A 22794-nucleotide genomic window follows, 5' to 3' on the forward strand; every position below is an offset into this window, starting at 1 on the left:
GTCATGTTCAAGAAACCAATTTGAAATGATTCAAGCTTTGTGACATGGTGCATTATCCTGCTGGAAGTAGCTATCAGAGGATGGGTACATGGTGGTCATAAAGGGATGGACATGGTCAGAAACAATGCTCAGGTAGGCCGTGACATTTAAACGATGCCCAATTGGCACTAAGGGGCCTAAAGTGTGCCAAGAAAACATCCCCCACACCATTACACCACCACCACCAGCCTGCACAGTGGTAACAAGGCATGATGGATCCATGTTCTCATTCTGTTTACGCCAAATTCTGACTCTACCATCTGAATGTCTCAACAGAAATCGAGACTCATCAGACCAGGCAACATTTTTCCAGTCTTCAACTGTCCAATTTTGGTGAGCTTGTGCAAATTGTAGCCTCTTTTTCCTATTTGTAGTGGAGATGAGTGGTACCCGGTGGGGTCTTCTGCTGTTGTAGCCCATCCGCCTCAAGGTTGTGCATGTTGTGGCTTCACATGCTTTGCTGCATACCTCGGTTGTAACGAGTGGTTATTTCAAAGTTGCTCTTCTATCAGCTTGAATCAGTCGGCCCATTCTCCTCTGACCTCTAGCATCAACAAGGCATTTTCGCCCACAGGACTGCCGCATACTGGATGTTTTTCCCTTTTCACACCATTCTTTGTAAACCCTAGAAATGGTTGTGCGTGAAAATCCCAGTAACTGAGCAGATTGTGAAATACTCAGACCGGCCCGTCTGGCACCAACAACCATGCCACGCTCAAAATTGCTTAAATCACCTTTCTTTCCCATTCTGACATTCAGTTTGGAGTTCAGGAGATTGTCTTGACCAGGACCACACCCCTAAATGCATTGAAGCAACTGCCATGTGATTGGTTGATTAGATAATTGCATTAATGAGAAATTGAACAGGTGTTCCTAATAATCCTTTAGGTGAGTGTATTTGTGTTTCAGTTCACAATATGAACAGCTGTTCAGTTTTACTTTAGTCTATAAGTTAGGTTTATAACATGATGTTATCTGTTCTGACATTCAGTGTGAAAGCATTTGTAAATTTGGCAGTAAAAATCCTTTGTTTTGGTCTTGGTTGAGCTTGTGTGTAAAAGAAGTTCAAGCATTTTAAATTTGTATTAACCATTGTCAAAGCAACAATAAAGGTTTTAATTGTATAGCCTACACAGACAGATGTTATGCTGACTGTGTTAAGAGTTTAGGAAAATTGTTAAAAGTATTGAAAAAATTGTCATAGCCGATCATAAAAAAATTTTTTTCATATTTTCAACCAACCCAGGTAATAAACCTTGGTCTTCCCCACTGTCTGTCACCAAAAGACTCCTCAAATAATACAAGGCTTAAGTGTGTTGGTTATTTCCCATATGTTGTGGCTTTCTGTTTTTAAAATGGTTCATCAAGGCAAAGCTCTCTTTTAAAGTGTGTTATGTAAAGAACACAAGTCATGAAATTGATTTCACAGTATGCCAATGTTTATTTCATTAGTAAATAAAAGCCATAATAAAGTGGGGGGAAAAAACATTATATATGTGTATAGTTTTAAGAGTTATGCATTCCATATTCATCTTGTGCTGTTTATTAATAAACAAGAAAAATCATAGGCTATAAAACAGGATTGATTGCTTATAAATTTTAAATAAAACCGATTTTGCTTTATTATATAAATTCCTCAATTCAGTCGGAAGGTTTTCTCGCCACAAGATGAAAAACAGCCTCAAAGTCAGACATTGAGTTGCTCTTCTGGTCTTCTACAGGCAGTATATTAAACTTGTGGATAGAGAGGCCTAAACCTCTGAGCGCTTCCTTAATATCATACTGACTCAGTCTAAGACAAGAAAAGGACTGTTCATCCACCAAACGTACAATAATTAATTTCTGACTCAACATTTCAGTAACAAATGATATACATGCGCAGCTCAAATGACACATTAATCCAACTTTTCGACAGTTATTTAACACATCGACACTCAGCTTTAGCCCACGGCTAACTAGTTCAGCTCACGCTGTGAGTGCGGCCTACTCAACTCAGCTCATATCAGATCATTCCTGAAATTGACATATCTGTCATAAGATAACATATGATAAAAAAAAATGTCACTCACCAAAACGAGATTGTATCACATATTCAATTAAAGAAGATTATTCAATAAAGATTATCACTCTGGGATCCACTAAATCTTTACTCCGATTTCCACTTCACCTTTCTCTCTCTGACGACAACACTCCAGGTTGATGCATCCGTTTCCAAGTGCACACAATCACAGTTCCCGATAGATTATGATTATCATTTAACGCAAGGAGTTTCTGGAGAAATGCTCCGTGCTGTTGTCTCATCTGACTTATTGTATGCAGATTCATTTTAGTATATTAAAATGTTTTAAAGTTGTAATGTACTGAAAGTACTGTTAACATTCTATTCATTTTTACCATTTGTGTTCAGTATGTCTGCTTTTGAAATAAATGTAGGAATATTACTGAATGTTTTGGTTACCCAGAAATCTGTTTTTGTGCAGATAAACAAAAACTGATGGAACACTATCCAAAACTTATGAAACTCAGTGGAGGGTGGCTCCTGTACTAGGCTCTTGGTAATTAAGATTAGAATAAAAATATTCTAAATTCTAAATTGTATTCTAAATTTACAAAGGTATAAAAATTGCAACATGTTGTTATTGTGTGACAACGAGTAAGAACCTCAGTAGTATCTAGTTGGATTTGATGTCTTTAAAGGTGGATCAGGGCAGCGAAAACTGATGATTGTCCCACCAGAAGCTGATGGCTATAATGGCCAGTATTTAAAATCATCAAGTGGAGGTGGAAAGATTACCATGTTTATAGTTCCTCTTCAAGAGGAACTAGATACAATGCATCTTCCTTCAGATGCCATGGAATTTCAGAAAATGCCAAAAGCAACCTGCCAAAACTGCAGCTTGTCCATGCCACTACAAATCTTGGCTATGCATGTTAAGTCATGCAGTACCATTGAACTGTCCACTGAGGATGATACCACTAGTTCTGGAAGGGTAATTACATTTTTAGGAAAACTTTAAACTCACTGTAACATTTAAATGTTCTTTAATGGAAAATGTTGTCATGTTTTTTGAAAGGTGATTATATGTCTTATATTTTCATTGTAGTCTTCTCCTCTTCCTGTATTCAATGGATCAGCATTACCAAAACCCATTTCAGAAGGTGGCAGCAGCACTAGTAAAGCAAGCTCCGAGGTATCAAATTAACAATAGCATTTACCATAAAATTGTACTACCTAACACTAATTCTAATTTGTTTCTTTAACGATATTTAGTGGTGGATAAATTGACTTGCTTAATACATGTTTTCATTGCAGTCTTTTCCTGTAGCCACTACTGCTGGATTGTCCTCGGCAGAAGCCAGCACTAGCACTAATAAATCAAACTCCGAGGTATCAAATTAACAATAAAGCTTTTAGCAATAAATAGTACTACCTAACACTGATTATATGTTTATTTATTTATTTTCATGATATTTAGTGGTGGATTGATTGACTTTCTGATGACTCTTAAAACATATGTTTTCATTGCAGTCTTTTCCTGTAGCCACTACTGCTGGATTGTCCTCGGCAGAAGCCAGCACTAGCACTAATAAATCAAACTCCGAGGTATCAAATTAACAATAAAGCTTTTAGCAATAAATAGTACTACCTAACACTGATTATATGTTTATTTATTTATTTTCATGATATTTAGTGGTGGATTGATTGACTTTCTGATGACTCTTAAAACATATGTTTTCATTGCAGTCTTTTCCTGTAGCCACTACTGCTGGATTGTCCCCGCACTAATAAATCAAACAATGAGGTATCAAATGAACAATACTGCCAGACCACTACTACCCAGCATATAGAGTTCTTTAATCATTAAAGCTGAAGTGTGTTTTTTTTTTTTTTTTTTTTTTTATGAACCACTGTATGAACATACAGTGTTCATGAACATACCACTGTATGAACATACAGACAAACTCAAACTCATTTGTTGTGTGCAGATGGACAGGTCACTTAAAACAAATATAGCAATAATAATATTTATTTAGCAATAAAGAGACAATGTGTACAGTTAGCAAAGAAATCAGCTAATGAATTTCATATTTATAGTTTCTACATATGACAATGTGAGTATATGAGTATTTTAACATCGAAAATAATATGCACTTTAGCTTTAAGTGATATGTATAGTTTTTTTGTTTTTTTTTAGTGGTAATTTGTTTTCTTGGCTGATTGCATTATTGTGTTTTTAGGCTGCCTGTCCACTGTGTCTAAATCATTTTCCAATGGATTATTTAGAAATTCATGCCAGCTTTTGCGGTGAAAGGTAACTTAATTCACAAATTGCAATACAATTTTCCTAACAAAATGGATTTAATTAATTTAGCTGTCGGTATTTTTAATTCGTTGTTTTATTCTGTTGCACGTGTGTTTGATGCAGTTTGGAGAATTCCAAAGCACCGATTTCTGATCTGGAAGATGTTTTTGAACCATTTGGCTGTAAAATCGAAAGGTATGACTATTTTGTTTAAATTTGAACTTGGATATAAAAAAATTTTTAAATTTGAACTTGGATATACAATTTTACATTTATTACAGCAGTTAATAGTATTAAATATTTTAGCTGTAATTTTTGTTTTTTTCTTCTTACCTAGCCTTGAAGATGTTCTCAAATGTGCGGCCGTAATTACAGAAGGGCATAGATTTGACATCACCGTATCGAGACAAAACATGCTGGAGAGGGGCCTTGTGCAGTGGCAGAGCCAAAAGATCATCTCCCATTAACAAACTGAAAGTTGCCTTTATAGGTGAAGCTGGAGTAGACACTGGGGCACTGAGCAAGGAATTTCTGACAGGCATGATTGCATAACATGAATAAATATATATTCAGCAATTGTAGTCAGGGTTTTTCCAAACATTCCTGGAGTTTCCCGATCACTGCATGTTTTTAAAGTTTCTCTATTTTTAACACATCTGAATTTACTCATCAGCTGATTAGTAGAACTATTATCTGAAGCAGAGCTGGGTTTCAAACAGGAATGGATAACCATAGATATCCATAATAAAGGCTAGATGTCTCGTCCACGCTGCTGGCCAATGGAGGTCGACGTCCGCAACTGGCGGCCATCTTGTCACAGGCAGCTCGCTCACTCGTAACATTGTTTTAATGGTGCATGTACTTTTTATAACCATAACTTGCTCAATTTACTACCGATTTTCAAACTGTTTGGTTTGTTATAAACGTCAGAGATGTAGTTATGACACTGCATACTTATGAATAATTATAACTCAACATGTTCAAGCATCCAGAATTATAGCCACGTTAATAACGTTTGAAAGAAACCAAACCATTTGTAAATCCGTCAAGATTTCAGCGAGATAAGAGTATTTGTGTTCGTGCAGATCACTCACCTTACATCAGGTACCACAGAGCCCGCCAGAAAGCCTGCCTGTGACAAGATTCGCCGGTGATGACATTAGAGACTCCGCCGTAAGACATCTAGCCTTTATTATGGATATCTATGGGGCTGACTCCCTGATCAGTGCCCTGACTACTGAACTAGGGAGCTGATTGAGACACACCCTATAAGAGATACATACAAAATGTGCAGTGTGTCCTGTGGACTGGAGTTCTGGAACCACAACTCCAATTACGGTTAATGGTTCCTCATGGAAAATGGCACTTTCCCAGTCTATGTCACAGTTCTCTACATCCTAGGGAAATGTAACCATTAAAATTCTTAGTCAAATAAGCAACCTCTAAGAAACATTATTTGTGTTAGAGAAATAAAACTCATTCATACCTCTAAATTTTCAATCTCACTGATGCTATTCTGCATAAGTCCCACCTCCCACAACTGATGTGGGGTCATATTTCCATCGGTGCGGAGAGGGTGATGGTTCCAGCCCTCAGCAAATGTCTGTAAGTCTTTGCGGAGACGGGGAAGAAACACAAAGTGGGCAAGGAAAATGTGTAGTGTGTTTGAGATGACCAGCAAGCCATCTTCTTCAAGACCATGGAGGGTATCGTAATATGTGGTAGTCACCGCTGTCCACACATCACGCTAGAGCCGTTCGATTCTGTAACAGGAAGAATGATTACTATGTGATACTTAAGAACACAAATGGAGCTAAATATTATGTAAAATAGCTTGAAAAGTCTAATCATGACTATAATTTAAAAAAAAAAAGTATATTCTACATTTAAATATGGCATGGCTACAGGAATTTAAACAAATTTAACGAAACATCTTATCCTACAACCTGCGTTTTCTTACTTTACCTTTGGTTATGTACGCTTTTCCGAGAAATGAAACTTGTCTGTTCCCAATACAGGGAACATGAAGCGTGCAATGTTGAGGTTCTCAGCTCCTTGATCACCCCTAACCCTTTGCATGAATGTAAAAGATTAGTCAATCGGTTTAACAGTTTAGCCAATAAGTAAATTTTTCATTCATGTTGTTCCAAACCTGCATGACTTACTTTCTTCTATGTAACACATATTTCCTGAAACCTTCAACTCTACGTCGTTTTTAAATTATACCCCAAATGGTGAACCACTGAAATTTCGCAACCCTGATCAAGGCAAACCTCATTATTTACACGACCGAGGGTAAAAAAAACAACCCTTAGTAGATTTTGCAGGGGTAAATGAGTTTGTTTCTTATCCTAAACCTTTTAGCCAAAAAGGCAACTCAGAATTTATTTGGTTTATGTCTTGATTTCATCATTTCGCTGTATTTTGAAGTGACAGGGGAGCAAGTTCACGTTCATGTACAGTAGGCCCATAACTTTCTATAAATTGCATAATTTTATTTTATTTTATTTGAAGTTTACTTCAAGATGGGTGGAAAGAACTGAAATGCAAGATGCAGCAGACGCAGTATGTGCGAATGAATGAATGTCACAACTTTTAATGAAAGAAAAAATATGCATGCACTAACCCATATGCATGCACAACCCAAATGTTACTTTTTGCAAATGTTCAACAATCAAAGCAACATACACTGAAGAATATAAATTACTGAAATGTAATACTGGCAACTTTTTTGTTAAACATTTTTTTGTTATAGTGGATTTCAAGTATTCATGGATGCAGGAAGTACCTTTCAGAGTACATTTTAAAAATGCTAACAAATTTGTTCTTTAAAACACAAACTAATGCATCAAAACAAAACTATTAAATTGGCAATTGTATTATTAGAATTTTGGCACATGAAAATAACAATTCATAATTTTTTCCTCTACAAAATTTGTCATTGTCATAGATCTTATAAGATTTCATTACACAGATGTCAAGTATGAGAGAAAATCAAGTGCCAAATCTTTCCTGAGATCAAATTAGATATTTAAAAAGGAATCAGTCTCAGCAACTGGAAATTCTTACTATAAAATTATTTTGATCTGTTAACATCCTTCATAATAACTTCATTGAGCTGCACAGTAATGTAATTAACATGCACAATTTCAGTGACATGACAAAAAATAGGCACAGCATGTTTGTTTAAATATAATTCCACAAACCTTATCAGGAATTCTTTCGATATTGACTCAACACTGCTTAAGTGAAGTCATTTTTTAATGGTCTCTCTCATAGTGGTAAACAAAATTCAAAGGCTGAAACTATGCAGTAGTGCAACTTCAATCTAGCTGGGCCACAGTGTTTTGGACTAGGTAACTTGATTTCTTGACTAGATAGCTTGATGTGCACAATATTTTTTTCAACAATATGAAAAAACTTTTCCAACAGACAAATGCAAATTAAATAGTAAAAGAGGAAAGACGTCACATTATTTACATGCTATTGTATGGTTCTCTTGCGGTTTATACACAAAACAGCATAATACATTATAAAGTGCACTAAAACGGTCTCCTGAATAGGTTTCATAAGTAACTAAATTAATATTATATCTTGTCCTTTCAAACTTCAAAATAAATGTCACAACCATGCACAGACACACTTCTATGACTGTTAACACAATTAAAAAAATAAAATTTGACAAAGATTGATGAGCACAACTGAGAGCTGCTTCCCATCAATGAAAATTCCAATAGAATTTACTGTACAGACAAAATGCTAGAAACACTGAGCCAGTGCAACTTCCTTCTAGTGAACAGTGTGGGGATACTACAGTAATATGTCATCATATCAAATATGGTAAATTAAGACTTTTCTGGCTATGTAGCAGAAAGTTTCACGTATAATTTGGAGGCTCTATGTCTGCAGGAAACAACCTCTATTTCAGTTGGAATGTCTTTAGACGGGGGTGTAGTCTGCCAAAGCCACAGCACATCTTGAGTTTGAAGGGGTAAGCCACAGACCCTCTTTTGTTCTTCTGACTTTGTCTCCTATCTTCTGAAATGTGGAAGTGTTCAATTCTACTTCTGCCCTGCTTTAGTGAGAGAGAAAAAAAATTAGAACAGCAGACACTATGTTTTGCTTAACCGATGAGCAGAAAGGGTCTACGTTTTTCAGCATGCTTGGTCATTTTGAAGATAGTGTGACAAGTATGACCGGAGACTGTGAAGAAGTGATAGTGACAGTAAAAGCACTTTTGGAGCAGACAGGGAGATTCCTAGAACAGGTACCTTTTTCCATCACCAAATTCACCAAACCAAGCTACATATTTACAGCCATCAGTAACATGGCACTCTCCAATTAATCAAAAAATGAGAACTGTGGAATGATTATTTTCCGGCTGCCATGAGTACATCTCATCACACAGGACCTGTTCTATAATTTCCTCCTTACAGACCCACATTAACTGAAATGCTAGTCTATGACATTCATTCATACTACAAGACATCTACTTGCATCATATAAAGAGAACTAATGTGTGGTGGTTATCCTGAAATGTTGCAATGTAAGTATGCTCATGTTCACCGCTCTCTCCCAGGCCGATGGACTTTAAGCAGAAGGACACGCATACAAAAACATGCATCTATCTCTTTCACCATCTCGCAGTCACTCTCACTCGCTCTCACACTGACCTGCAATGTACTTTGCTCCAATTAACATAAACATGCTACCCAGAATGTAAAAGCCCAAGGGTACACTACTGAAGATACTAGTCTCCTCTGTTGGTTGTCCAGAACACAGGTCCATGTTATGCAAGACAGTGAAAAGAAAAAGAAAACAAGTGGGACAATTAAGTAACTACTGATTTTGTGAAACCGAAAAACAAGTCACTTCTCCCAGAGGTTTGCTTTACTGCAAACCTTTTTAGTTCTAACTGAACCAGGTAATCAATAACTTTGCAGAAAAGTAGATCACCAGAAGGAAGACTTTGACCCCTGATAAAAAAACAAAAAACAAACAAGCTTTGTGTTCTTGCAAAGTTCTGAACATCCATTCTCCCCGACTTTGGACATTCTGGGTCAATACCTCAAGTTATTTATTACTACAAACCCTAAATCAATCTTTGACTACTGTTGTGGGCCTGGTTGTATTTTTTGGTGTGTTTTTTTTTTCCTTTTGGAAAAAAACACTGAAATAATTTGAGCATAAGAGATCAGATAAATTTCCAGATTTCTTTTTACTCATTTAGATATAATATGTAATTACTGAATTACTTGCATTTGCAGAGTGTTTCTTTGATTAGCTGATTGATCAAATTTACAATTGAGTCAAAAAAAGAAAGGAAACACCCCCCCCCCCACCCCCACCCCCACCCCCCCCCACACACACACACACACACACACCATTTCCATTGTTGACTGGCTCAGTGGTTTCCCAGTTCATAGCCCTCTGTACAGCTTTCTTCCAGCGAGCATATCGCAGTTCACTCTCTGCGTGTATAAAAAAAAAATTAAGTTTCATCTACAACTAGAGTGCTAATCAACAGTTAGTTATTACACATATTACAACACAATGTGAAGGCTGGAAGGTTCCAAAAAGTTTGTCAGTATTACACTGAACAAGGTTACAAATTAAATAAACAATTAATTTAATGCAAAACCTATATATTGTAAATACAATTTACATTAGTTATGAGCTGTAGGGTGTTGGATTTTAGATTCCTTTACCCTCTGGGTTGATCTGAGGTTCAAATTTTTCTGAAATGACTTCTGTGAGATCTTCTGGGTTCAGGCTCCACACACTGACCCCCTCAGCTGCTCCTGCTGCCATGGCAGCACCCAGAGCTGTGGTTTCAGGCATGGATGGTTTTACTGTAAATAAATACAATTTACATCACATATCTGCTAGATTAAAACGCGACGAGATTTCTCGTCGAGGTGAAACTTGTCTCGTGAGTTGTTGTGATGTCAGCGTGATGGAGCGTGAGGGTGAAATATTGAAGATGCCCCTGCCACTTTTAAATCATTTGTGTGCCGGGCCAATCACACACACACACCGCACACACACACACTCACTGTCCCTCGCTCACTCACTCACTCGCGCACACACACACACACTCACTCGCGCGCACGCACACGCACACTCACTGTTGCTCGCACTCTCACTCACTCGCGCACACTCACTCTCGCTCACACTCAACCCGTCGTGGAGGACCGTTAAAATGAAACATGCTAGTCTTTCTGTCGTGATGTCCTGAAGCATCGCAGACGCGTAGGTTGTCGCCAACTATGACACACTATACGAAATGAAACGATCGAATCTTGCGTCCCGACGCCAGTTCTCTTACGAGAGTTCTCTCGTACTGCGTTTTAACCAAAACGCTACGGGAAAAGTCTCTTTTCACGAAACACTGAAGCAAAAAATTATCCTTTAATTTTCATATATGTAAAACGCGTTGCGGCAGCAGTCAGCTATGGCGAGACGGCTTGCTCGCTCATTGGCTGCTCTGCGGCAACTGCATAAGCCTATCGAGCGAGGCCTGAGGTGACGTCAGGCCAATGAGGGCGCTTCGCGCCCTCCTCGCCACTTCCCGCCGAGACGGGCGTGGCTTACCTCTATAAAAGGAGCTCGAGAAGGCTGATTCACTTGATTTTAATCTCTTCAGCGAAGCGCACGCATCGCTGGATCACGAGGAAGCACGCGTCGTCTGATGCAAGCACTTCAGCGGGACGAGCCCTTGAAGCCGCTGGCCAACGCCGCCTTCTACCGCCGTACCTGCTGCGCTTTCCGACGCCATATCCTTTACATTCTTTGTTCTTGTGTATGTGTGTGTGTGTGTGTGTTCGCTTTGCAACACACACCCCTAAAAGAGCTGCGTCTTTTTCAAGATGCCTTCTCATGCAGCGCTCGCGCTCGCTGACGGCGAACGCCTTCACTCCGAGCAAATTGCCTACGGTGACTCTGAGGACTCGCCGGGCATCCTTTCCGAGGCTGCCCTTCCTGGAAGCGGATGGCGGGATTAGTTTTTCTTTACGTTACAAGAAAAGCTACCCTGCCTCTGCACGCGTCATTCACCGGCGAAGGAGAAAAGAGTGTTCTTAGTCCCACCGTTGGTCGGTCTGACCTCTTTTCTCTCACATTTCTCAGTTCCCTGTTCGGCGACTGGAAATATTATTGCAGCAAGTGAGTCTGTTACACGCTTGCCTGCCAGCAAACGCCGAAGAATACATGTTGACGCCGCTTTCAAAAGCCTGTATCCCCCTGTGGCTCAGTGGTGGAATTATAGGTTTTCCACACGGGAGGCCGGGGTTCGGATCCCGGTCTAGCGGCATATATATTTATGCCGCCAATGCTTTGCTCTGTCAGTCCCCTGAAGGCGACTGCAGAGATGCATTTTGCAGCCAGCGAGCGCGTAGTACCCGCTTGCCTGCAACCGAACACCGTTTCTACGGTTCCCGTGCGTCACTGGCGAAAGGAGAATGGAGTGTTTTCAGCCCCGCTGGAGGAAAATCCTCGCGCATGTTCGCCGAGGAGACTGGTTTATGTCAATAGATCTGAAGGACGCGTATTTTCAAATACAGATAGCGTCACATCACAGGCGATACTTGAGATTCGCCTTCACATACCAGTATATAGTCCTGCCGTTCGGTTTGTCCCTGGCACCTCGTACATTTACGAAATGCATGGACGCAGCGCTCGCTCCTCTCAGACTCAGAGGCATGCGAGTGCTGAACTATTTGGACGACTGGTTGATCCTAGCCCAATCACGATCTCAGCTCGTGGAGCACAGAACCATTTTACTCGATCACCTCGAGAATCTTGGTATCACGGCCAATTGGGCGAAGAGTTCACTGAACCCCAGTCAAACGATTTCGTTTCTGGGTATCGTTCTGGACTCGCAGTCTATGACAGCGCGGCTGTTGCCACAGCGCGTGCTGCACATTCAACGCGCGGCGAAGTCTTTCCGCCGCGGCGCTTTCACCCCGCTCAGGAAGTTTCAAAGGATGCTGGGTCTCATGGCCTCAGCATCATCAGTTCTCCGGCTGGGCTTGCTCCGCATGCGCCCGCTGCAGTTCTGGTTGAAAGCGCGGGTACCCGGTCGATTACGCCTCAAGGTCGATCAGAACTGTGTTACAGCCCTGGTGCCTTGGATAGTGGACGACTGGTACCGATCAGGTGTAAGCCTGGGGACTTCCTCGGGAGTGAGGATGGTGTCGACAGACGCATCCACCTCGGGATGGGGAGCGCTGCTCGAGGGCAGCTCTGTTCTTCGGCCTGTGGTCGGAACAAGAAAAGCTCCAACACATAAACTGCCTAGAAATGCTGGCAGTGCACAACGCGCTGACGCGTTTTTGTCCCCACATCAAGGACCAACACGTCATAGTCCGTTCGGACAACATGGCTGTGGTGTCCTACATAAATCGCCAAGGCGGTCTGAAATCCACATCCCTGTACAGGCTGGCGAAACGCCTCCTAATATGGGCTCAGCACAACTTACGCTCGCTGAGAGCAGTGCATGTACCTGGGCGTCAGAATGTGGGCCCAGACAGACTGTCCAGGAACAACGTTCCCCCGGGCGAATGGTCTCTACACCCACAAACAGTCCGGCTGTTGTGGGAGAGATTCGGCAGAGCGGAGGTGGACCTATTCGCGTCCCACGAAAACGCTCACTGCCCCGCGTTCTCTTCAAAGAGCGACAGCGCGCTGTCCCGAAGGTGGCCGCGCTGCCCGCTATACGCTTTTCCCCCCGTCTCCCTCCTGCCACAGGTGTTGGAACGGGTCAGGGAAACAAAATGCCCAGTGCTGCTTGTAGCACCGTTCTGGGAGAACCAAGCATGGTTCCCAGTCCTGATGCAGTTAGCAGACATCGCTCCATGGCCAGTGCCGTTGAGGAGAGATCTCCTCTCGCAGGCCGGGGGCTCGATTTGGCACCCACACCCGGAACTGTGGTCCCTTCATGTGTGGGCGCTCAACGGATACCCGTTGGTCTCGCAGAGGGAGTCATGAATACCATCACTCAGGCTAGAGCACCGTCGACTCGGCGGCTTTATGCTTCGAAGTGGTCGGTTTTCTCCGGCTGGTGTACAGCTCGGAGCCTTTCACCCCTCGAATGCGAGGTAACGGAGGTTCTCTCCTTCCTACAAGAGCTGTTGGATAAGGACAGATCCCCTTCCACGCTCAAAGTGTATGTGGCGGCTATTTCAGCGTTCTCCGGTTCAACGCTGGGTCAGTCACTGGGAAGGAACGATTTAGTCATCCGCTTCCTCAGGGGAGCTAGGAGACTGAATCCACCCAGACCTCCTTCAGTCCCTATGTGGGACCTTTCTACGGTCTTGGCGGCCATGAAAGGTGCCCCTTTCGAGCCTATCCAGTCTATTAGCCTCAAACATTTGTCTTTCAAAAGAGTGTTTTTGATGGCTCTCGCTTCAGTGAAGCGCATAGGCGATCTGCACGCGCTCTCTGTGAGCCCGGCGTGCTTGGAGTTTGGTCCTATGACTCTAAAGTCATACTCAAACCTAAGCACGGCTATGTGCCGAAATCCCTCAACACGCCTTTTCGGGCTCAGGTTATTTCCCTGTCTGCCCTGCCGGCATCGAGTGAGGAGGGGGACTCGAGTTTTCTTTGCCCTGTTAGGGCTTTAAGAGCTTATATGTCCCGCTCTGCTGTCTTCAGACAGACAGAGCAGCTCTTTGTCTCGTTCAGCGGACGTTCCAAAGGAATGGCTGTTTCGAAACAAAGTCTATCCAGATGGATAGTTGACGCCATAGCGCTGGCTTATACTGTCAAGGGCATTCAATGCCCGTTGGGAGTTAGAGCGCATTCTACGAGAGGCGTTGCCTCCTCGTGGGCTTGGTCCAGCGGGATTTCCCTACAGGATATATGTACGGCGGCAGGCTGGGCCTCTCCGTCTACATTTATCAGGTTTTATAACCTAGAGGTTCCCGCCTTACAGGCTAAGCTTTTGTCGGTGTAATCTATTCAGCTGTCTAGCCAGACCTCTGAAATCGCAGGCGCAATGCGCTACCGACTATCTTGGGCAGAACTGTGTAAGACCCACATTTCCCACATTAGTTCAGGCTCCCTACCCTGTCTATGTGATGTCATATTCGCGTCTGTGGACATGTCTATATAAGGACGGAGGGAAACCCCTCCTGTCTTTAGACTCTCCCTGTGAGGTCACGTTAAGCCTGCGGACGCTACAGTATAGGGAATTAAGGCTCCCCTCCCTTATTCCCTGACTCTGTGTGAGTCTATCTGGTGATTATGCACTGTATGCCTGAAATAGCTTCCGGTGATCAGTGTTTTTATCCCAGCACGCACGGCGTTTTACAAGGGGTTCCCGTAGCGTTTTGGTTAAAACGCAGTACGAGAGAACTCTCGTAAGAGAACGTACTCGGTTACTAACGTAACCTCGGTTCTCTCTAGAAGAGGGAACGAGTACTGCGTTCTCTGCCGTGCGTCTGGTTCACTCTGGTTCGCTTCGGCGATCAAAATCAAGTGAATCAGCCTTCTCGAGCTCCTTTTATAGAGGTAAGCCACGCCCGTCTCGGCGGGAAGTGGCGAGGAGGGCGCGAAGCGCCCTCATTGGCCTGACGTCACCTCAGGCCTCGCTCGATAGCTTATGCAGTTGCCGCAGAGCAGCCAATGAGCGAGCAAGCCGTCTCGCCATAGCTGACTGCTGCCGCAACGCGTTTTACATATATGAAAATTAAAGGATAATTTTTTGCTTCAGTGTTTCGTGAAAAGAGACTTTTCCCGTAGCGTTTTGGTTAAAACGCAGTACTCGTTCCCTCTTCTAGAGAGAACCGAGGTTACGTTAGTAACCGAGTACGTTATCCTTTACGAATCTCCACGAAACGGATCGTGCCAAAATCGAGCTAAAATAGTGTAATCTGAACCAGGCAGGTAATAAACATTTGACCTATCGCGCAAAGAACCTATTAAAGCACTAAGACATGGGAACAGTATAGCTAACATTCACATATCACAAGTCATATTATCGCACATCGCAGCTTTTCCTCATATCGTGCAGCTAGTTACTGCCCAAAGGTCTCAACTGCTGCCAGAAATCGTCGACATGCTTATATTCTTGAAAAAGAACATGACCATAATCTTAGTCTGTTCTGTGTAGTTAATTTATCTCTTTTTCATGCTTGAAGAAAAAATTTGTTTCTGTTTGAACTTGTAGTTTTGAGAGAGCATACTTTGATTATGGATACACACTTACTGTTTGCATTTAAAGTGTTATTTCAGTTATTTATATTTATTTTATTTATACTGTTTTATTTTTTTATGTTCGATTTGTGGAAAGGAGTTAGATTTCTCATGTGAAATCGTACAGGGGAGAAGCCAGACGGTAGAGTTTATAGCAAAACATTTTGCAGTGTTTGCATGTCCTTTACTGCATAGAATTCATTCAAATAGAAGAAAAATAACATTCATTACAAGTTGATTTCAAAATTCACCTAAATTGTTTTGCATTTTGTGATTTTCAGTTGAATAAAAGACTATTTTCCATTCATATTTCATCATTGAGGATTTCTTAAAAATTGTGTAAAAATCTTGTCTTGTCTCGTTCTCGTGAACCCAATCTCGTGTCTCGTCTCGTCTCGTGGAGTAAGCGTCTCGTCACACCCCTAATATCTGCCCATTTCTAAGCATTTATGTACATCCTCATATAGAGATGTACCAGTAAATCAATTATACTTCATCCTTTCAAAAAGTGATGCACATTTTCATACAAAGGGTCTGAAAAGCGCATCTTACCAACTGGGATACACAGTATGTCGGCCTGCAGCTGCATCAGTAACCGGTTGGATGTCATGCCTCCATCAACCTGGAGCTGAGCCAGATGAATACCACTGTCCAGGTTCATTGCATCCAGAATCTGAAACAAATTTTAGCATCCTTTAACATCCTACAAAAACAGTTTTCATAGTCACTTATTTATTCACGACATACAGTACTCAAATTTATAAATACACCTCCAGCCTTAAGACTGTAAAAAAAATATAATAATAATAAAAAAAAAAAGTAAGGGATTATGTACAATAAAATAGATACTGCAAAATAAACCACAACAGGGTAATCAGGACATGAAGTCTGTGGCTGACTACATTGTCCTGATTATTACATGTTCATTTGCAAATCAAATGAACATCAAATGAAGATTTGAGTTGAAATTATTTTACTAGTTTGTAGAGACCACAAAAACGCTTTGGACAATGGTTAATATTCATTCGTCAGAAATTATTTTAATTAGGACATTCAATCATGCAGACCCATGCCAATTCATGGAAGGTACCTCTCGTGTCTGGAAGCAGACAGCTTCGAGTGCTGCAAAAGCCAAATGACTCCTATTGGTGAACTGTGTTAGACCACAGATTATTCTGTTGTAAGCAAGAGGCAGAGGTTCAGTGTTGTACATTTCATATGTAATAACACAGCACTGAAACTGGACTTAAAGGAAGAAAGAAAATGCATTAATTTCACAAGTATTCTCGCATGATAAAATGTGCAATAAGATTTTATTTTACAATTAAAATATAGTGCCTTATGCTCATTGCACTAAGGCTTTAGTGTTTTAATGTCACTTACAGAGATCAGCCGAAAATGATCTTTTAAATGGACGGATCAGTTACTTACCCTCTGGCACTTGGTTCCCAGTATGGTGCATATAATCCAGAGAACGCAGGGACAAAGTAACAGCCGTATGATGTGCCAACATCAGCAGCTAATTTTTCTGAGGTGAAAAGTGAAGTGTTTATACTGAAATATTCCAAAACTGTGTTGAATGCTTTTATATTGGGTATAAATATAATTTATATAAAAACACACCAAGTTCTGAAGAGGTCTGTATAATTCCAAGGTTATCCTTTAGCCAACGCACAACTGCTCCTGCAATGGCAACAGAACCCTATAAAAAAGCATTGCAGATGAATAAGGTTAAACGATTGGCTATATCACTTTAAATCACAAAGTAATTGTGAGAAATGAATATATAAAAAAAAAAAATAATAATAATAATAATGTTTTTAGAGGTGGAATGAAAAAGTTGCCAGTTCTAATAAATGTAAACAATAGGGATGCAACGATCCGATATTCAGTATCGGTCAAGTAAAGTCACATTTATGTATATAGTGCTTTATAATACAGATAGTTTCAAAGCAACTTTACAGGGATAACAGGAACATTTTTCACAGTTCATTTCGGCTGTACAGCAGCTCTAAAAGAAAATAGTGTCATTTTTAAGATGAAGTCAGTTTAGGGTTGATTCAGTTCCATTGTTAAGATCATCAATTATTAAATGAGCTCATTTTATCTATAAAGCAGTTCTGCAGGAAAACAGTAATGTTGTTGTCCAGCTCAGTTCTCATACAACAGAGTCAGTACAGTCAGATCAGGTGCCAGAATGGAGAAAAAAGCCTTGGGACAAACCAGGCTCAGTCGGGCGGCCAGTTCTCCTCTGGCCAATGAACGAACATGGAGTGATTATGATTCAGGCTACATCACAAGTCAGAAATCAGATTGTGGATCGGTAGCATTTAAATATTTCATCCAGTTCCTTTTGCTTGAAGATCGGATTTATCACGCCAGTATGGGGAAAAAGCTGATCATATCGGTATCAGCTCAGATGCTGCAATAAAGGTCTGTGTGCATAAGAGGACTCTTGCTGGAGTTTATTGCGGTTTCTAAATGATGCGGTACTTGGAGTCTGTTAGATCACAACACTGGAGTAGAGCGGTCAGAGGACTATGCATTGGCATCATGCGCACAGTAACTGGAATTTAAAACTGTGAAGAAAAAAGGCTCAAACTGTTGGATAGATACACTAGGAGCTGTACACACAATATCTCTTCTCTTTGTGCCCTTAACTTTTCAATGAGAAGCAATACTCACTGTGACTTCATGTTCCTCCAGCGCATCATTCTGCACCCGGAATGCCAAAAGCGATTTGTGCAACTCTGTACCGGAGCCTTTCATATCATGATAGTTTTGAGTATTATAGTATAGCCTGCAATGTTCTGTCATATCTATCATATCTTGTCACCCCATTAAAAAGCGGTTCAATAAATTTAAATAAACATCTTAACTTTATAGTAAGTTCTACAAATTATTTTCATGAATGTATTCTATAAAGAATAAAAATTCTGTTTTTTATTAACAATTTATCAGATTTAGCACTACACTTAAATTCACCTGGTTTTTTTCCACTAAATGTTTAGATTTTACAAAATTACTGTGCATTTTTCAATAAATACTTTTGCTGCTGAATGATCCAAGCACTAAGTTTACAATTTATTTTTGCTATAGATTATATATTTTTAATCATTTGTTGTCTTTCTCTATAATGAACTAGTGTGTATTTAGTGGGCTGTGTTTAACACATAAGACTGATTATCAGTTTGACACAAAGGTATATATATATATATATATATATATATATATATATATATATATTCTACAATGATCAAGAAAACAAAATGCATTAGTATCGGATCGTTACCATTTAAAGAAATTACCTCTAGTGCGTAGTAGGCTGGCTTGTCACGCCCTAGTTTATATGCGACTGTTGTCAGAAGTCCGTGGTCCGACATTACAGGCTTCAGAAAGAAAAAAAAAAGAAAAAAAAAAACATAGGCAGATTAAATAAATAAAAACACAAAAAATGTATTTTAAAAGCAATATGTAAATTGAATACCTTTGTTCCTACATTCTTAAGAAGGAAACAACCAGTCCCATAACTGTAAATAACATAACATTTACATAATGTGAGAAAATATATACAATCACAAATAACATCATTCAGTCTCAAACATTTTTGCATGTTGACACATTAGACTGTATGAATAGCAACAGAATCTGCTCAGTGATCCTGCTGCATAATAACATAAAAGACAGATTAACAAAACTAAGTCATACGTATTTTTGGCTTGTCCGTCTTTGAAGCACATCTGTCCAACCAGCGCAGCAGACTGGTCACCAAGACACTGTAAATCGATGTAAAGTTACTTTAAAGGACTACAGAAAGGATTGTGAATTTCAGTGTTATCCTTGAGGATCTGAAGACATCATATTTTATATGCATTATGAAAAAAAAAAAAATGTATACAATCAAAAGTTTTAAGAGACATTGGCTAAATAAGAGGATGACAGAAAGAAACAGTTATTGTTCTAATAATAATCTTACCCCTGATATGGGGACACCAGTTAAAGGGCCAGATTTCTGTAAGAACAAAATATAATATTAAAAAGTAAAACAACAGGGGAAGAAATTAATACAGTAATATACTGTATTATACAAATTAATTTAATAATTAACATGCATTACACCACTCCCTGCTTATGCCAAAGATGCTCTAAAAGTAGACTATCATTTTTAACCTAGCTCGAGTGTTTGAGTTTTGGCATTGCCAAAATCATCTGCTGCTGTGTGTTGTAAAGTTTTTTTCTCTAGACATACCCCACAAATGGTAAAACCACACAGAGTGACTCTACAAGTATGTGTTGAAAACTGAGTAATTGAGCAGCTTCATTTTCATTACTGCAACTCAAGATGGTGCGTCCTAAGCCATAGAGAATGAATGAAGAGGGAAAAAAACGTTTCTAAATTGGATAAAAACTTCAAACAATGATGATCAACATCCGGTACATTTCCAATAAGACCCCTACAAAGTATAAATTGCATTTATAACCAATAGGAAAAACATGTTTGCGCCATATTGGAAATGCACAAACTTCTGTGATGACAGAGCACAGCAAAGTTGTCTCAGACATGACAGTGTGTAGACAGCTAGAGAAATACTCACCTGATTAGAGCTGATTTTCTATCAGTCAGCCCAAAGAGATCACAGGACACAAAATATAATCATGATAAAGAGGGACATACTAAACTATCCAAAGGGTGAAATGACTGCTCCACAGCAAAGTTCAAATTTGAATGGAAAGCATTTTTCGGGCTTGTGGATTTTGTGTACAGTTAAAGTACAAAGGGAAAACAGTTGCTGTTTGACAAGCACTGCTCTGGAGCAAAGATCATTTATCTTGCACAGCATGCAAATAAATATTTTTATTTCACCCTGAGTAGGACACATTTTAAAGCAGTGTGACAATTTATCACGCATTATGTAACATAAGTACAGAAATAAAATTTTCTCTTTGGTGTCAAACACTTACCATCAAACCATAAATCTCTGAAGAACTTCTCACTTTTGGCAGAATTTCCATTGGTATATCAAAATATCTATTTAGGAAATATATGTTATAAATATATCTTAAAGGCTGGAATCGGTGAAGGCTGTAATACATTACACTGTTTTGCCCAGACTTCTGCATAGTTTGCAGTCTGGACGCATCAATGCTAGATTCCAAAAGACAGAGCCAACCTGGAGATATGGTTTTATTTATTTTTTTACAGATTTTGCAGAAAACTCAGTTATACTCAGTTTTACAGTATGATAGCCAGTTTTTCCTCTGTAAACATTTACAACTTGACAAGCGTTCAGATTTTAAAGTTGTGTAGTGTATTCCAGCCTTAAAGGGATACTTCACACAAAAATTTAAATTCTCTCATCATTTACTTAACCCTCTGGGGACCAAGCTGTTTTTGGGGTCCTTGAGATGTTCTGACATGCCTTGACATTTGTGCTTTTTTCAGTTATTTATAAACATGTTAATGGCAAAGGTGTAAATTCACTCTATATAGCACAAACAGGGCTACCATAATATGCGAGCAACGTGTATGTAGATGTTTGTATTTTTAAGAGAATAATGTTTATGCGTGGTTATTGGAAAAAATTAAAATGAAAGTTGCTGAATTAAGACCACAAAACACATATTAAATATGTGTCCACAAGACTTTTGACTAATGGATGTTGTCCCTTTGAGTTCTAGCTTCAAAATGATGTAAAAATAGTCTTGCTTTATCGTTCACAAAAAAAAAATACATTGATTTAAATGGTGTAAAACAGGTTTTGCTTGGAAAGCCAATATGCGAGGGGGAGGAGTAGTTTACACCTTAGATTATGAATGTCCCACCCACTCTGCATAATTAGCCATTCACTCAGGTGTGAAACTGACTGAGCCACAATGCAAGGACAAAAGATGTATTTAGAAGAAGACTTATATTGACCATTTAAGATTTCGCTTACATCTCTCTTGTAAATATGTTTTGCTATTTTATTAAAAATGTTACAATTACAACAATAATTACAATTTCAACAATATTTCAAGTGTACTCTTTCTTTGTAAAAAAAAAAAAAAAAAAAAGATTATAGGCCTACATTTTATTATGTATTCATTAGTTTGAATATAGCCAACATTGGAACATCTAACATCTTAGTCTATGAATTTATTTTTGACAAAAATAGTATTTTTTTTGCAGTTTAATATGTTGCTTATACAAATACATTTTATTTCAACATATTCCAGTCGATTTTTACTCATCTCAGTAGGCTATAGCAAAGCAGTTTATTCTTTCACACACAGACGCGCGATTCATATTTAGGCTAAACAGTCTTTACAAATATGTCCCCTTCATTCATCTCACAGAAAGGCGAGTCATATTATAGAAATGCGATTCATCTTTTTGCGGTTTACATAGGCCTACACTAACGTTATTCCATAACGTTATTCCACACGTGAGAAAAGAAAACAGCCTACCTCACTCCTCAGCGGAATCTGCTCCTCATTTCAGGAGATATTGCTCCTCATCAGCACTGTTCTGAGGAATCTTTTCTCCATAAGGTAGGCTATGTCTCACTCGCGAGGAGTCGCGACGCGCTTTGTTTACAGCTGATGTGGGCGTTTCACAGCTATGAAATAGTTCTCAGAATTTGCGTTTGAATAGCACGCGCTCTCCGGGGAGTGGTCACATTACTGTGAATTAGGTCGTAATGAGCTCGACAGGAGTCGCTCTCTTTTTATACAGATTACAGAAGCTGAGAATATTTGTTTTTTATATAAATGACTTCATTTAAAAAATGCGATCTCAAGCTTTATGCCCGTGGGTCTGTTTGCCTGTTTGACTGAATTTTCGCGGAGTTATAGATCATTTTCGAACGCGTTTCAAATGGGAGTTTACTGACAGAGAGAAGGCAGAAATCGCATCATGTTAATTTTTCTTTATTTGTCAAAAAGCAAAACACTTTATTTTTATTGTGAGTATACAGAAAAAAAATAGAAACTGAACAGGATCGATTGATGTATTACACGAAAATGAAAGATCAAAATTAACAGAGCATTTAGTGTTTATTTTCATTGCTAAAAAAAAAAAACGAGCAAAACGCGCGGGCGCGTTTGTGGTCCCAAGAGGGTTAACCTCATGTCTTCCCTGAACTTTTTTAACTATAAACTAGGGACGCACCGATACCACTTTTCCCAGAACGAGTATAATACAATACTTTTATTTTTAATACTTTTATTTTAAATACGAATCAGAGTACTGATACCTGTATTTTCATTGCATTTT

The 22794-nt window shown here is 39.5% G+C and overlaps 1 protein-coding gene and 1 long non-coding RNA gene across 11 annotated transcripts in view; both read right to left on the reverse strand.

Moving 5' to 3' along the window:
* Window positions 1-4233: 4233 nt before the first annotated feature.
* On the reverse strand, window positions 4234-6579 carry LOC311078155. The gene is made up of 4 exons (XR_014605070.1): window positions 6509-6579; window positions 6309-6414; window positions 5830-6106; window positions 4234-5740 (listed from the first exon to the last, which is right to left on the reverse strand). It is a non-coding gene; the product is annotated as an uncharacterized lncRNA (long non-coding RNA).
* A 334-nt stretch (window positions 6580-6913) lies between these two features.
* LOC311078153 (glycerol kinase-like) overlaps window positions 6914-22794 on the reverse strand; it is a 28205-nt gene continuing 12324 nt past the window's right edge. For 2 of the 10 annotated variants that reach the window (XM_084106841.1, XM_084106845.1), the window contains 14 exons: window positions 20502-20568; window positions 20135-20152; window positions 19516-19551; window positions 19248-19315; window positions 19027-19069; window positions 18848-18928; window positions 17163-17241; window positions 16971-17067; window positions 16630-16714; window positions 16092-16212; window positions 10052-10195; window positions 9728-9814; window positions 9017-9103; window positions 6914-8418 (listed from right to left, as the gene is read on the reverse strand). In XM_084106841.1, coding sequence (XP_083962967.1) covers window positions 8405-8418; window positions 9017-9103; window positions 9728-9814; window positions 10052-10195; window positions 16092-16212; window positions 16630-16714; window positions 16971-17067; window positions 17163-17241; window positions 18848-18928; window positions 19027-19069; window positions 19248-19315; window positions 19516-19551; window positions 20135-20152; window positions 20502-20568 — 1027 coding nt within the window. In that variant the 3' untranslated portion in view covers window positions 6914-8404. The remainder of the gene's footprint in view (window positions 8419-9016; window positions 9104-9727; window positions 9815-10051; window positions 10196-16091; window positions 16213-16629; window positions 16715-16970; window positions 17068-17162; window positions 17242-18847; window positions 18929-19026; window positions 19070-19247; window positions 19316-19515; window positions 19552-20134; window positions 20153-20501; window positions 20569-22794) is intronic. The other 8 variants (XM_084106844.1, XM_084106846.1, XM_084106850.1 and 5 more) reach the window with 6 other exon arrangements.

Source organism: Abramis brama, assembly GCF_963993115.1.
Source record: "Abramis brama genome assembly, chromosome: 2".
Lineage (NCBI taxonomy): Eukaryota > Metazoa > Chordata > Actinopteri > Cypriniformes > Leuciscidae > Abramis > Abramis brama.